The 12,150-nt window shown below is 41.3% G+C and overlaps 2 protein-coding genes and 1 long non-coding RNA gene across 8 annotated transcripts in view; 1 reads left to right on the plus strand and 2 right to left on the minus strand.

Moving 5' to 3' along the window:
- Positions 1 to 475, minus strand: part of NEK9 (NIMA related kinase 9) — a 53,793-nt gene extending 53,318 nt beyond the window's left edge. For all 6 annotated transcript variants that reach the window (XR_013521404.1, XM_078335464.1, XM_035261050.3 and 3 more), the window contains exon 1: positions 123 to 475. Coding sequence is in view for 5 of the 6 variants with exons in the window: in XM_078335464.1 (XP_078191590.1) it covers positions 123 to 341 (219 nt within the window). In the remaining variant the exon portion in view is untranslated. The remainder of the gene's footprint in view (positions 1 to 122) is intronic.
- Positions 476 to 503: 28 nt separating this feature from the next.
- LOC103795855 (uncharacterized) lies at positions 504 to 4,588 on the plus strand. The gene is made up of 3 exons (XR_623494.5): positions 504 to 682; positions 1,682 to 1,870; positions 4,030 to 4,588. It is a non-coding gene; the product is annotated as an uncharacterized LOC103795855 (long non-coding RNA).
- TMED10 (transmembrane p24 trafficking protein 10) overlaps positions 4,127 to 12,150 on the minus strand; it is a 46,909-nt gene continuing 38,885 nt past the window's right edge. Inside the window, exons 4-5 of the mRNA XM_002754119.7 lie at positions 7,991 to 8,117; positions 4,127 to 7,567 (exon numbers count right to left, since the gene is read on the minus strand). Of these exons, the coding sequence (XP_002754165.1) occupies positions 7,446 to 7,567; positions 7,991 to 8,117 (249 nt within the window). The 3' untranslated portion in view covers positions 4,127 to 7,445. The remainder of the gene's footprint in view (positions 7,568 to 7,990; positions 8,118 to 12,150) is intronic.

Here is a 12,150-nt window from a genome sequence, read left to right on the forward strand (position 1 = left end):
GACTTATACCCTGTGGGAGCCTAAGGACTAAGCTCACGACGCGGGGAAAGCGGGACCGGGAAGGAGGGGCTTGGGGCGACCCGGCAGCGCCAGGCAAGGCGGCCGATGTCTAGGGCCGCTACCTCGGTGCGGCGGTACAGCGTGGCTTCCCCGAAGGCGCCGCGGCCCAGAACGCGGATGGGGATGTAGTGCAGCTCCTCCTGCTCCGCCGCGCTGCCGCCGGCTCGCGGCCCCTGACTGGCGCTAGGCCCCGGACTCGAGACCCCGCAACCCCCGGACTCGCTCCCAAAGTCTGAGTTGATGGAATCGCAGTGTCGCTCGTACTCGCCCAGCACCGACATGGCGGCGACCGCGGGCCTTAGGGACCGGCCTGCGTATGCCCGGCGGCGCTGGCCGCGCTGCGCCCCGCTCGCTTCAGACACCGGCCCGCGAATCCGTCAGCCCAGCTACCCCGCGAGGCTCCATGGTAGCTACTGCCCCCTGACCCGGAAGCAGTTCTCTCTGTTTCCGGCCCGGCTGAGTTTCCTCCGTCTTTGCCTCCTCGCTTGGCTCGTCTAACGGCCAAGGCTTCCTGATTTCGGGCCCGGCCTGCAAAGTGAGGCCTCGGGCTGGGGTTGGCGGGCCCGTGGTGGGAACCGCGTGGAACCGAAGAGCTCCCACGGGAACAAGGGCATCACTGACGGTACGACCTCACGGGTCTATTGACCCTCCTCGGCCTCCCTGGTCCGGTCCCCATACAACTTCGAGTTCCAGAGGTCGTCCAGTCTCATCTTGGCGTCAGGCCTGTCTCAAGAGGGTGATTGGGGAAGCAGCCTCAGTGTATACCTTCTTCCCCCTTCCAAAGTTGGACAGCATTCTTGTTTAGAGAGATAGTATAGTAAAGATAATGTGGCGGGTCAGGTTGGCTCACACCTGTACTCTAATCCCAGCACTTTAGGAGGCCGACGTCAGGCGTTTGAGACCAGCCTGGCCAACCTGGTGAAACCCCTACTCTAAAAATTCAAAAATTAGCCGGGCGTAGTGGTGGGCACCTGTAATCCCAGCTACTGGAGAGGCTGAGGCAGGAGAATCACTTGAACCCAGGAGGCGGAGGTTGCAGTGAGCCAAGATCGCGCCTCTGCACTCCAGCCTGGGCGACAGAGTGAGACTCTGTCTCAAAAGAAAAAAATATATAGACAGCCTCAATGTCTGCCTATCATCTTGGTCCCTGGGCTCAGTTCTTTCTCCCAGAGCCATCCTAAGTCCCTCCGTCTTCTACACAACTCCAAAAATATTGTAAGTCAACTCTCCTGCTTTACTTTTCCCCCTTCTCTTTCTCCCGATTCAATTTCTTCTATATGTTTTTCTCGATCTTTGACCATATGATCTCATGAAACATTTTTTGAGCACTTGGTGCCACACACTGGAAACAGGAAATCTGCAATAACATGCTCCCTGCTATCAAGTAGGAAAACATCAATACAGTGAACAATGTGTTTCATCAGTTATGTGACCTTCGGCAACTTTACATCTCTAAGCTTGTTTTTTTAACTCTATAAAGTTGTGAGAATGTGGTCTACATCGCAGAGATAACGAATATTTATTGTTATGTTCTGGATATTATGCTAAAAGTTTTTCATGTATTATCCCACACATTATTATGTATTGTCCTATGTATTATCTTAACATTCCCATTTTACAGAAACTGAGGTACAGAGAGGCTAAGTAACCTGCTCAATGTGACCGACCTATTAAGAGGAGCTGGGAAGTTGAACCCCGCAATCTGGCTCCTGAGCCATGAAAAAGCAGGATGTGATGGAGCTGAGAAAGCCATGTGGCTAGCTGGGCGTGGTGGCTCATGCTTGTAATCCCAGCACTTTGGGAGGCTGAGGTAGGTTGAACACTTGAAACCTGGAGTTCAAGACCAGCCTGGCCAATATGGCGAAAACCCATTTCTACTAAAAATACAAAAATTAGCTGGGTGTGGTGGTACATGCCTGTAATCCCAGCTACTTGGGAGGCTGAGGCATGAGAATCACTTGAACCCAGGAGGCGGAGGTTGCAGTGAGCCAAGATCATGCCACTGCACTCCAGCCTGGGTGACAGAGCAAGAACCTGTCTCAAATAAGTAAATAGTGTTATATGGATTTGGGAAAAATTCCTTCCTTAACAGCTTACAATCCATGTAACAGAAAACCACCAGGCAATTAAAACAGTTTGTATAAGGGCTGTTAAAGTGCAAGATTCTAGAAAGGCATTTATGGGGGGCGTCTGTCCAAGCCAAACTTGCCATGTGAGTGCAGACTCCCCAGAGGAATATACAGAATGTTAAATCCAATGGTGGCTAAACAAAGTAGAGAGATCATTCCAGATAGAGGCCATTCCATCTACATCCTCCTATAAATTAGAAGGCACTTTGAGGATAGGTATTACCTCTTTAGATAAACTCCAGAGTTTAGTTTGGCTTAAATATGTTAATTCTATTAACTGTTAATTCTGTTATTCTCAGTTAACTTTGTTAAACAGAAAAGATGCTCAATAAAGTGTTTCTCAGTTGAATGAGAAAAAAAAAACAATTACTTCAAATTGGGAATGTTGAAGAGGCTGAATAGATTTCAGCCTAAGCTTTAAAATTCATTTTTCCTGGCACCTTTGCAACGAGGAACTAGTTTTCTATAACTTGGTTGGCCTGAAACTGAATTGTTCTAATGGTAATGCATAGATACTACAAGCTTAGAAGAAACATGACCTATTACAGAGCAGAGACATTCCTGCTGAATTCTTCATCATATTGGATGTAACTAAAACAAATTGTCTTATCTTTGAATATTCATAAGTTCAAAAATAGTCAACATTTATTCTAAAGGTATAACTTTTTTCTTTTTTGAGACACAGTCTTGCTCTGTCACCCAGCCGGGATTGCAATGGCATGATCTTGGCTCACTGCAACTGCTGGCTTCTGGGTTCAAGTGATTGTCCTGCCTCAGCCTCCTGAGTAGCTGGGATTACAGGCACTCGCCACCATACCCAGCTAATTTTTTGTATTTTTAGTAGAGACAGGGTTTCACCATGTTGGCCATGCCGGTCTTGAACTCCTGACCTCGTGATCCACCCACCTCAGCTCCCAAAGTGCTGGGACTATAGGCATGAGCCACTGTGCCCGGCCTGAAAACTTTTTTTTGTTTCTCTCTTGTTGCCCAGCCTGGAGTGCAATGGTACAATCTTGGCTCATTGCACCTTCTGCCTCCCAAGTTCAACTGATTCTCCTGCTTCAGCCTCCTAAGTAGGTGGGACTACAGGCGTGCGCACCATACCCAGCTAATCTTTTGTATTTTTAGTAGAGACGAAGTTTCACCTTGTTAGTCAGGATGGTCTCGATCTCCTGACCTCATGATCCACCCACCTTGGCCTCCTAAAGTGCTGGGATTACAGGCGTGAGCCACTGTGCCCTGCCAACATTTTTGATATTAAAGCATTTATACCCAAATAATGGAAACCACTACTTTACAGACTATGGATTCATAATAAAGTTTGAGGGAGAATGCAGATAGGATAAATAAGAGGCCAGTCAGTGAGTGTGCAAAGCACTTCATATTGGCTCTTGGAAAGCTTTGAAAAATGTTCAAATGTAAGTGAAAGGAGAGGAGAAAATGGCGTTTACCTCCTGGAGTGGGGCTTTGCATTGGATATGATAGGCCTAAAGTGAGCTGAGGGGTCATATATTAGGAGGGGTCTTTTAGGAATGGAAGGCAAGGGAGATGGCTCTCTGTAGGAATGAGTCTATGTAGTAGCAATTTTAATTGCAAAACCGCAATTACTTTTGCACCAACCTAATAGTAGCAGTTTCCAAAAGAGAGAAGATAAAGGGAATAAAATGCCTAGCTTACAGAACTGTATTTGGTCTGAAGATGCATAATGAAGGATTCTTAATTATGTATAAAAATATACATATATTACATACATAAAAATATGATAATCTTTTACTAGCTCATATCAACTATAGAACTGCAGTAACTGAAGAATAACAATATTTTTTCTCTAATTCATCAGGTATCATTTGCCATAATTTAAAAGTGGAGAAATATGGAAGAATTATCACCAATCCAGACATAGAAATACTCAAGAGTAACAGAATATACACCTAAAATGGTTTCTGCTAGCCTTTATTTGTGAAAATTTACACAAAACCCCCCAATCCAACATTTACAAGTGAATCTGTATAAATCCCACATGACTCTTTCCCAAACAAATCAAAAAAATGGCTTTATGACAGGGGTCCATGACAATGGTATAACAAAGCTCACTTAAACTGTGTCCTCATTTATATTATACAGACCATTTTGGTTAATATGCTCAAAAACGGAGGAAAGCAGATAACACCCGTTTTTAAAGCTTATTTGCTCTTATATCAGTTTTTTGTCAAAGGCAATACTTTTCCTTTTTGGATAAAACCAAAGTATAATATCAATTAACTTTTAAAACAAAAGCACAAAATGTCCCAGTTGATAGTTTTGGCATGAGTAAAGGGAGGGGACATGAAAGAATGTTAGTTCCTACAAAGGTTAAGTTTAGGGTCACACTTGGGAACAAAAGCATCAACAAAATAAAATATTCTCTTTTCCTATCTTTTTCTTTGACATTTTGTCACATCTGAAGAACATAACTAACAGTAGCTTTCATTGCTCCTAAAAAGGGGAAAGGCACCAGTCAGAAATATGAAAGAAAATCTTGTTAGGCTAATGGTACATGATAGAATTTCACATTTAAAAGTTTAAGGATGGCGGCTGGGCGTGGTAGCTTACGCCTGTAATCCCAGCACTTTGGGAGCCAGAGGCGGGCGGATCACTTGAGGTGAAACCCTGTCTCTACTAAAAATACAAAAATTAGCCAGGTGTGGTGGCATGCGCCTATAGTCCCAGCTACTTGGGAAGCTGAGGCAGGAGAATCGCTTAAACGCAGGTGGTGGAGGTTGCAGTGGACCGAGATCATTCTATTGCACTCCAGCCTGGGTGTTGCAGCAAGACTCTGTCTCAAGAAAAAAGTTTGAGAATGGATCTTAGCCCACTTATTATTCTCTATTTGGATGCATCCTCTGTAACTTAGTATATGTAATAGTACAAACAGACTTTTTTTAACATCTGCTGCCCCTGTGGTGAGGAACTGCATCCAGGTTCTCAGAAGCAGTACCTACCAATTCTCAACAGCAGATGGCAATGTTGTACAAGTTAATGACAGAACTACTTTAATACCACATAAAGTACAAGGAGTCAAAAGTGGAAAAAAAAAGCTTTGGGTTCATAGTGGCTGGAACATTAACAGAATATCCTGAGATTTTAACAACATAACTCACTCCCTCTTCCACCTTTGTACTTTATCCAGGCCAATACATCAGGGTTCAATTCCAATATTCTGCTTCTTTACTGCAAGATACATAAAATTCTTGCCACTGTGATTAAATAAGCCCTGTAATAGCAGGGTTAAAAAGAGATTATAGAAAGGATAAACTCCAACCTACTTCGCTGGGAGATGTGGGAAAGATTTCAAGTGATAGCATTTTTCATAACTTTATAAATATTTATATCTGCATTTTCTCTTATTTACATGAGTTTTGGCCCTTTAGGTACCTCATACTCACTCCTACAGTGATTATTGGCTTTGCTTTCATAACATGTATTTGTAAGTATTTATTCTCTTAATGGCCCTCCTAGATGTCTATTTTATACATCATATCTCTTAATTCTCTAGGTGGAACACAGAATTAAGTAAGTGGCCATGCAAAAAGAGTTGGAAATTTTACTTATTTTTCCTTGGTAGAAGTTATGTTAAAAATTCAAGCAACCACATATCTAACAGAGGAGTTTTAGCTAGGATATATAAAAAACTCAAAACTCAATAGTAAAAAGAACAAATGATCTAAATAGAAAATAAACAAAAGACATGAACATATATTTCACTGAAGGGGATATATAGATGGCATATGAGCACATGAAAAGATATTCGACATCATTGGCCATTGGAACATGTAAATTAAAACCATATGTGGCATCATTATACACATCTATGTGAATGGTTAAGATAATAATACCAAATGCTGGTGTGGATGTGAAGAAACAATCAATCATACATTGCTGTATGAATTGTATGAGTGGCTATATGTGAAAGATACAACCAGTCTGGAAAAAGAGTAGGGTAGTTTCTTACAAAAATAAATGTTTACCACACAACCCAACAATTGCCCTTTTGAGCATTTATCCCAGAAATGAAAATGTTCACATAAAAACCTGTACATGAATGTTCACAGCAGCTTTATTAGTAAGGGCAAAAAACTGAAAACAACTCTTCTGTCCTTTAGTGGGTGAATGGTTAAGCAAACTGTGGTACATCCATACCATGGAATACTACTCAGCAATCAAAAAGAACTGCCCAGACTTTACCACAATCCAATATATGCACATAAGAAATCTGCACTTATACCCCCTAAATATATAAAACATTTTTTAAAAGAAAAAAAGGAACAAACTATTGATACATGCAACTTGGTTTCAAGAGAATTAACTGAATGAAGAAAAATCAACCTCGTTAAGATTACATTGTATATGATTCCATTCATAGAACATTCTTGAAATGACAAAATTACAGAGATGGTGGACAGAACAGCGGTAGCCACAGGTTGGGGTGAGGGGATAAGGGACGTGGCTGTGGCTGTAAAAGGGCAGCAAAAGGGATCTGTGTGATAGAACTGTTCTGTCTCTTGTGATGGTAGTCACATGAATCCACATGTGATAAAATTGCACAGAACTAAATAAACATACACGAATAAAGTTCAAGCAGTTGAGCACAAATATTTTAATTGCCTGAAATGACATTTTCTTTAAGAGTTATCTACAGTTCAAAGCTCACTTTTATGAAGTGTCACATCCATCACCATTTTCAGAGACATAAAGTCATGAAAACGTATCACCAGAAGCTATGTAAACATTTCAGCTAAGGGTAAAGGGAAAGTTAAGGGTGTTTTCACAAGAAAACTGAAAGAGGGCAATCCGAATGAAGTCAACATGGTCACATAAAATCTTGGTAAAAGAAGTACAATGGAAGCCCAAGCTGCTGAGCAAGTGGGAGAAGAAAAGAAAACATGGTTCAAACAGATCACACAAGGGAACCCAGGACAAATGCTGACTTTGGCATTATCAAGGTAACCCCTGTTTTTTTGTCATAGGTGACTCTAATAATAGACCTATTGTTGCAAAACCAGTCCAAATCCTACCAAATTAAAAAGAAGTCCCTCATTGACTTTTTGGGTGTAGGTGGTACCCCGTGTCCTCCCACACCAAAAGAGATCAGTTCTGGCAAGAAAGCTCCAACGTGCCTTGATGGTGCTATTGGTAGGATGCCTTAGGCCAGATACGTCCCAGCGATGTTCTGCTGGCTGAGGTACAAGGTGGGAGAAGATGTGCCTCAGTCATTCATTACTCAATCAACTTCTTGGCCTTGAAGAAGCGTCGCAGGTAGAAGACCTGCCAGGTGGCTAGTCCAATGAGGCAGAACATTGAAAAGATGCTGAAGTATAGGACCCGAGTGTTTGTTGACTCTAAAAAAAAAAAAGCATTATAAACATAATGAAGTGAGCCTCCTCAGCTGGCTAAACAATGGCAGGGGAGGTGGGTAAAGGCAATTAACTTCACTCTGTTCCTAGGTCTAATAGTAGGATTTCAGCTAATTTTTTTTAAGTTCATTATCCTATATATAAATGTTGAAAATTACAAAGATTGGTGCTATTTGATATGGGTATAGGTTAACAGGATGTTGTCAACTGCATTTATCACAGTAGAAATTTCTACTTTCTTGAAAATCTAACAAGGCTCATTTACCGTTAGAAGCAGCAACAGTGAAGCAAGCAACTTCCCTTCCATTTACCCGTCTTGGCAAAACTGAGAAAAGGGTACACCAGAATTCAAAGTTTGGGAATGGTCTCATTTATGGATCACTTAAGAAGAGTCGCCTTCCCCCTCACCATTGGTATCACGCATCTCCTCTTCTCTCTTCTTCATGTAGGCAAAATCATTAACAATAGATTCTGAAAGGTCTTCTAGGCGTCGCAGCTCCACCTCTAATGGTTTGAGCTTCTCAACTTTTGCAATCTGGAAAAGAATGAATATTTTCAGCTCCCTGAAAACATTGCTTCAGTCAAGAACATAAGGAAGGCAACGGAGGAGTCTTTTTTTTTTTGAGATGGAGTCTCACTCTGTCGCCAGGCTGGAGTGCCGTGGTGTGATCTTGGCTCACTGTAACCTCCATCCAACTCTCCAGCTCAAGCCATTCTCCTGCCTCAGCCTCCCATGTAGCTGAGATTAAAGGCACACACCACCATGCCCAGCTAATTTTTGTATTTTTAGTAGAGATGGGGTTTCACCATGTTGGCTAGGATGGTCTCAATCTCCTGACCTTGTGATCCGCCCGCCTCAGACTCCCAAAGTGCTGGGATTAAAGGCGTGAGCTACTGTGCCAGTCTTAGGAGTCTTATTTTAAAAGTTTCACCAGATTTAAATTCTTCCCTATCAATCATCCTAACATTTTTAAATTTGGGCTTCTTTCTTTCCCTATAGACTATATCTTTCCATTTCAGACCTTTTTTGATACTTTAATTTTGACTAAAATCTCTTTAGAAGTAATATAACAACAGTAGGCTATTAAGTAAGATATACTATTGTCTCAAAATTTTTTGTTTTGAGACAGGGTCTCACTCACTTTGTTGCCCAGGCTGGAGTGCAGTGGCATGTTATCGGCTGATTGCAGGCTCAACCTCCTGGGCTCAAGCAATCATCCTGCCGCCTCAGCTTCCCCAGTAGCTGGGACCACAGTCACGCACTGCCAGCTAATTTTTGTACTTTTTTGTAGAGATGGGGTTTTACCATATTGGCCAGGCTGGTCTCAGACTCCTAAGCTGAAGCAATCTGCCCACCTGAGCCTCCCAAAGTGTTGGGACTACAGGTGTGAGCCACCAGGCCCAGCTGATTTTGGACTTTAGTAAAGCACTTTACTTTGCCCTTCCACTCATGTGTAAGAAGTAAACAATATTATTAATATAATAAATTTGAGAGTCATATTAGGTCAAACCTGATTTCAGAAGAAAAACCACTAAATTCATTAAACCTTGGACAGTACATAGGACTGACAGCATGTTATTAAACATGTGTTATTATAGCATTAAGGTAATAATTCAAAATACACAAGTAGAGAATTCTGGTTTGTTCCGATAAATCCTACAATAACTTTAAGGTTTAATATCAGAGCACAGATGTTAGAAAACTGCACTGATTTTTCTTTTAGAAATAACACAGCCAATTATCAAAAGAAATCTCGAAGGGAATTCCCTGTATACTGAGGAATGAAGGATATGAGAAAGAAATTAACTGTCTCCTGTTCTCAACTTAGACCCCTAAGAAAACTCTAAGAGTATCTAATAACTAGAGGCATGTATCACACCAGCAAAGATTTCATTATTCTATGTTTTTTTCTTAGCAATCTTAGATTATACTTGTCTTTAAAATGGGATAAACCACCAGAGCTTTCCAGAGCTTTTTTCTTTTTTTTTCTTTTTTTTTTTTTTTTAGATGGAGTATCACTCTGAAACCAGGCTGGAGCATAGTGGCACAATCTTGGCTCACTGCAACCTCCGCCTACAGGGTTCAAGTGATTCTCCTGCCTCAGCCTCTTGAGTTGCTGGACTACAGGCATGCGCCACCATGCCCAGCTAATTTTTTGAACTTTTAGTAGAGACAGGGTTCATCATGTTGGCCAGGATCTCTTGGCCTTGTGATCTGCCCACCTCGGCCTCCCAAAGTGCTGGGATTACAGGTGTACACCATCACTCCTGGCCAGCTTTCCAGATCTTAAATCCTCCCACCTCAGCCTCCCGAGTATCTGGGATTACAGGTGTGCACCACCATACCAGGCTAATTTTTATATATTCAGTAGAGATGAGACTTTACCACGTTAGCCAGGCTGGTCTCGAACGCCTGACCTCAGGTGATCTGCCCGCCTTGACCTCCCAAAGTGCTGGGATTACAGGCATAAGCCACCTCACCTGGCCTTAATAATTCTGTTTCTATATCTGCCTCTTCATTCCCTATTTACTGTACATTCCCTATGGCCCACTTTTTCCCTCTCTTTTGTTCAATTCATTGTCCTTGTCCTTTCTCTCTATGAAGTGTTAACAGCAGTCAACAAGGGATGAACAGGAGGCATTTATTTTATGTTTTCTTATTATATTCTTCACTAAATGCGTGAACAAAAGTTATTTAAAATAAAACAAACTGCTGTTAAGATTGGGATATAAAAACTGAGTTTATATTTAAGGTCCATAAAAATATGGTGATAGACTTGTGATGATACACCTACGTTTTCTCTCACCAGATGCACATTTTCTTGCATTTGTAAAATGTTGGCTACAGTTAACAGTGTGACTGGTAACTGCAGAACAGCTTCTGGGTGTAAGATTTAACCAATGGTTAATGCGCAGAGCTAACTTTCCTAGTTGTATGGCCAAATGCCAGGTTTTGTCATTAACCCAGAATATATATCTGTTCATTGATCTCATACAGAGCTGCAGAACAAAAACATTCCCCAAGAAAAATACAGGAGCTATACAAGCTGAGCCTTGGTCTAACATCTTTCCTCCTGCTCTATACTTCCCTCCCCACCCCAGAGCTTCCCGAATGAGACAGTATAAAAGAAATGGCATGATACTTCTTAGAGATAAATTATTTAAAGTTCCCTAAATAGAAATTTGCAAAAGAAACTGGAAGTGAAACTATGGCTGTGTCTCTGCCAGCTGAAAATAATATTTTTAAAAATTACTTTAAAGCCTACTTAATCCCCCTTTCCTGCCCCCCCCTCCCTTTTTTTGGTTAAAGGACAATAGTCCAGAGGCTTAAAGCCCAAAAAACAATGATGGAATTAAACTTGGTACTGAAGATGGCTTTTGTAGATTACAGCCCCCTGCAAGCAGTACCCAATCCCTTTCCAGTAATAAAATTTATTTTTTAGTTGTACAACCAACACATAAATATATTCTTCTGCTAAAAATTTAAACTCCAGAAGCAGAGAATATAAACCAAAAGTCTACCTTCATGGTTCCTCAATCTCCACATTCCCGCATTGATTTCCAGAGGTAACAACGGTTATAAAGTTGATGTATTATGTTTACACACTTTTTCTTCTGAGACACTATGCTTTTGTATGTAAATGTACACAGAAAAATGTAACTTAAAATATATGTATAAATGAGATCATACTACATACATTGTTCTATAGCCTTTTTTCCATTTAATAAGATCTTTCCAAAAAAGTCAGTGCTTATCACTTCACTTTATTCTTCTTAACTGCTGCATAGCATTCCACACTGCTTATATTCCACATTGTTTACTTAATCATTCAATCCCCAACCGCTTTCCTAGTATAGGTGCTACTCCAGACCCTACACCTCTATTCATAACCAAACAGTCAAATTCCTATCTTCAAAGTTGATTTTATTTCCCCAACAACATCTCTGCCAAGGCCAGGCACAATGGCTCACGCCTATAATCCCAGCACTTTGAGAGGCTAGAGGCAGGAGGATCACTTGAGCCCAGGAGGTCAACGCTGCAGTAAGCCAAGATCACGCCTCTGTACTCCAGCCTGGGAGACAGTGAGACTATAACTCCTCCCCACACAAAAAATCTCTGTTGAATCCCATCTTTCATCCAGGAAATTATTTTCAAAACTTCATTAGTGGGATGAAGTCTCATTGCCTAAAAGTCAGTTTTTTGCCTAATAATTACGTTCACTCATGATACTAAAGTCTAGAAATCTTAAAGAAATCTCAAGAGACTAAAACAATACTGAAATCTAACTTGCTATTCCAAACACCTAGTACACTATGGATACTCAACAGTAACAACAATCATAGATCTATTTCTACATTGAATCTAAAACTAGAAATTAAAATAGTATTTGGAGGAAATTAAAGAACAAAGATCTGTTCAAACCACCAAAATCTGACAGACAACAATGAAATGCTATTAAGGAAAGTAATTCCACATTCCTCCATGTGAGAACAGAGTGAGAAGGCAGTATGCACTCAGAAGAGGGCCCTCACCAGAACCTGACCACAAGACGCCCTTATCTTCAACT

This window comes from Callithrix jacchus, chromosome 8 (assembly GCF_049354715.1).
Source record: "Callithrix jacchus isolate 240 chromosome 8, calJac240_pri, whole genome shotgun sequence".
NCBI classification, from domain to species: domain Eukaryota; kingdom Metazoa; phylum Chordata; class Mammalia; order Primates; family Cebidae; genus Callithrix; species Callithrix jacchus.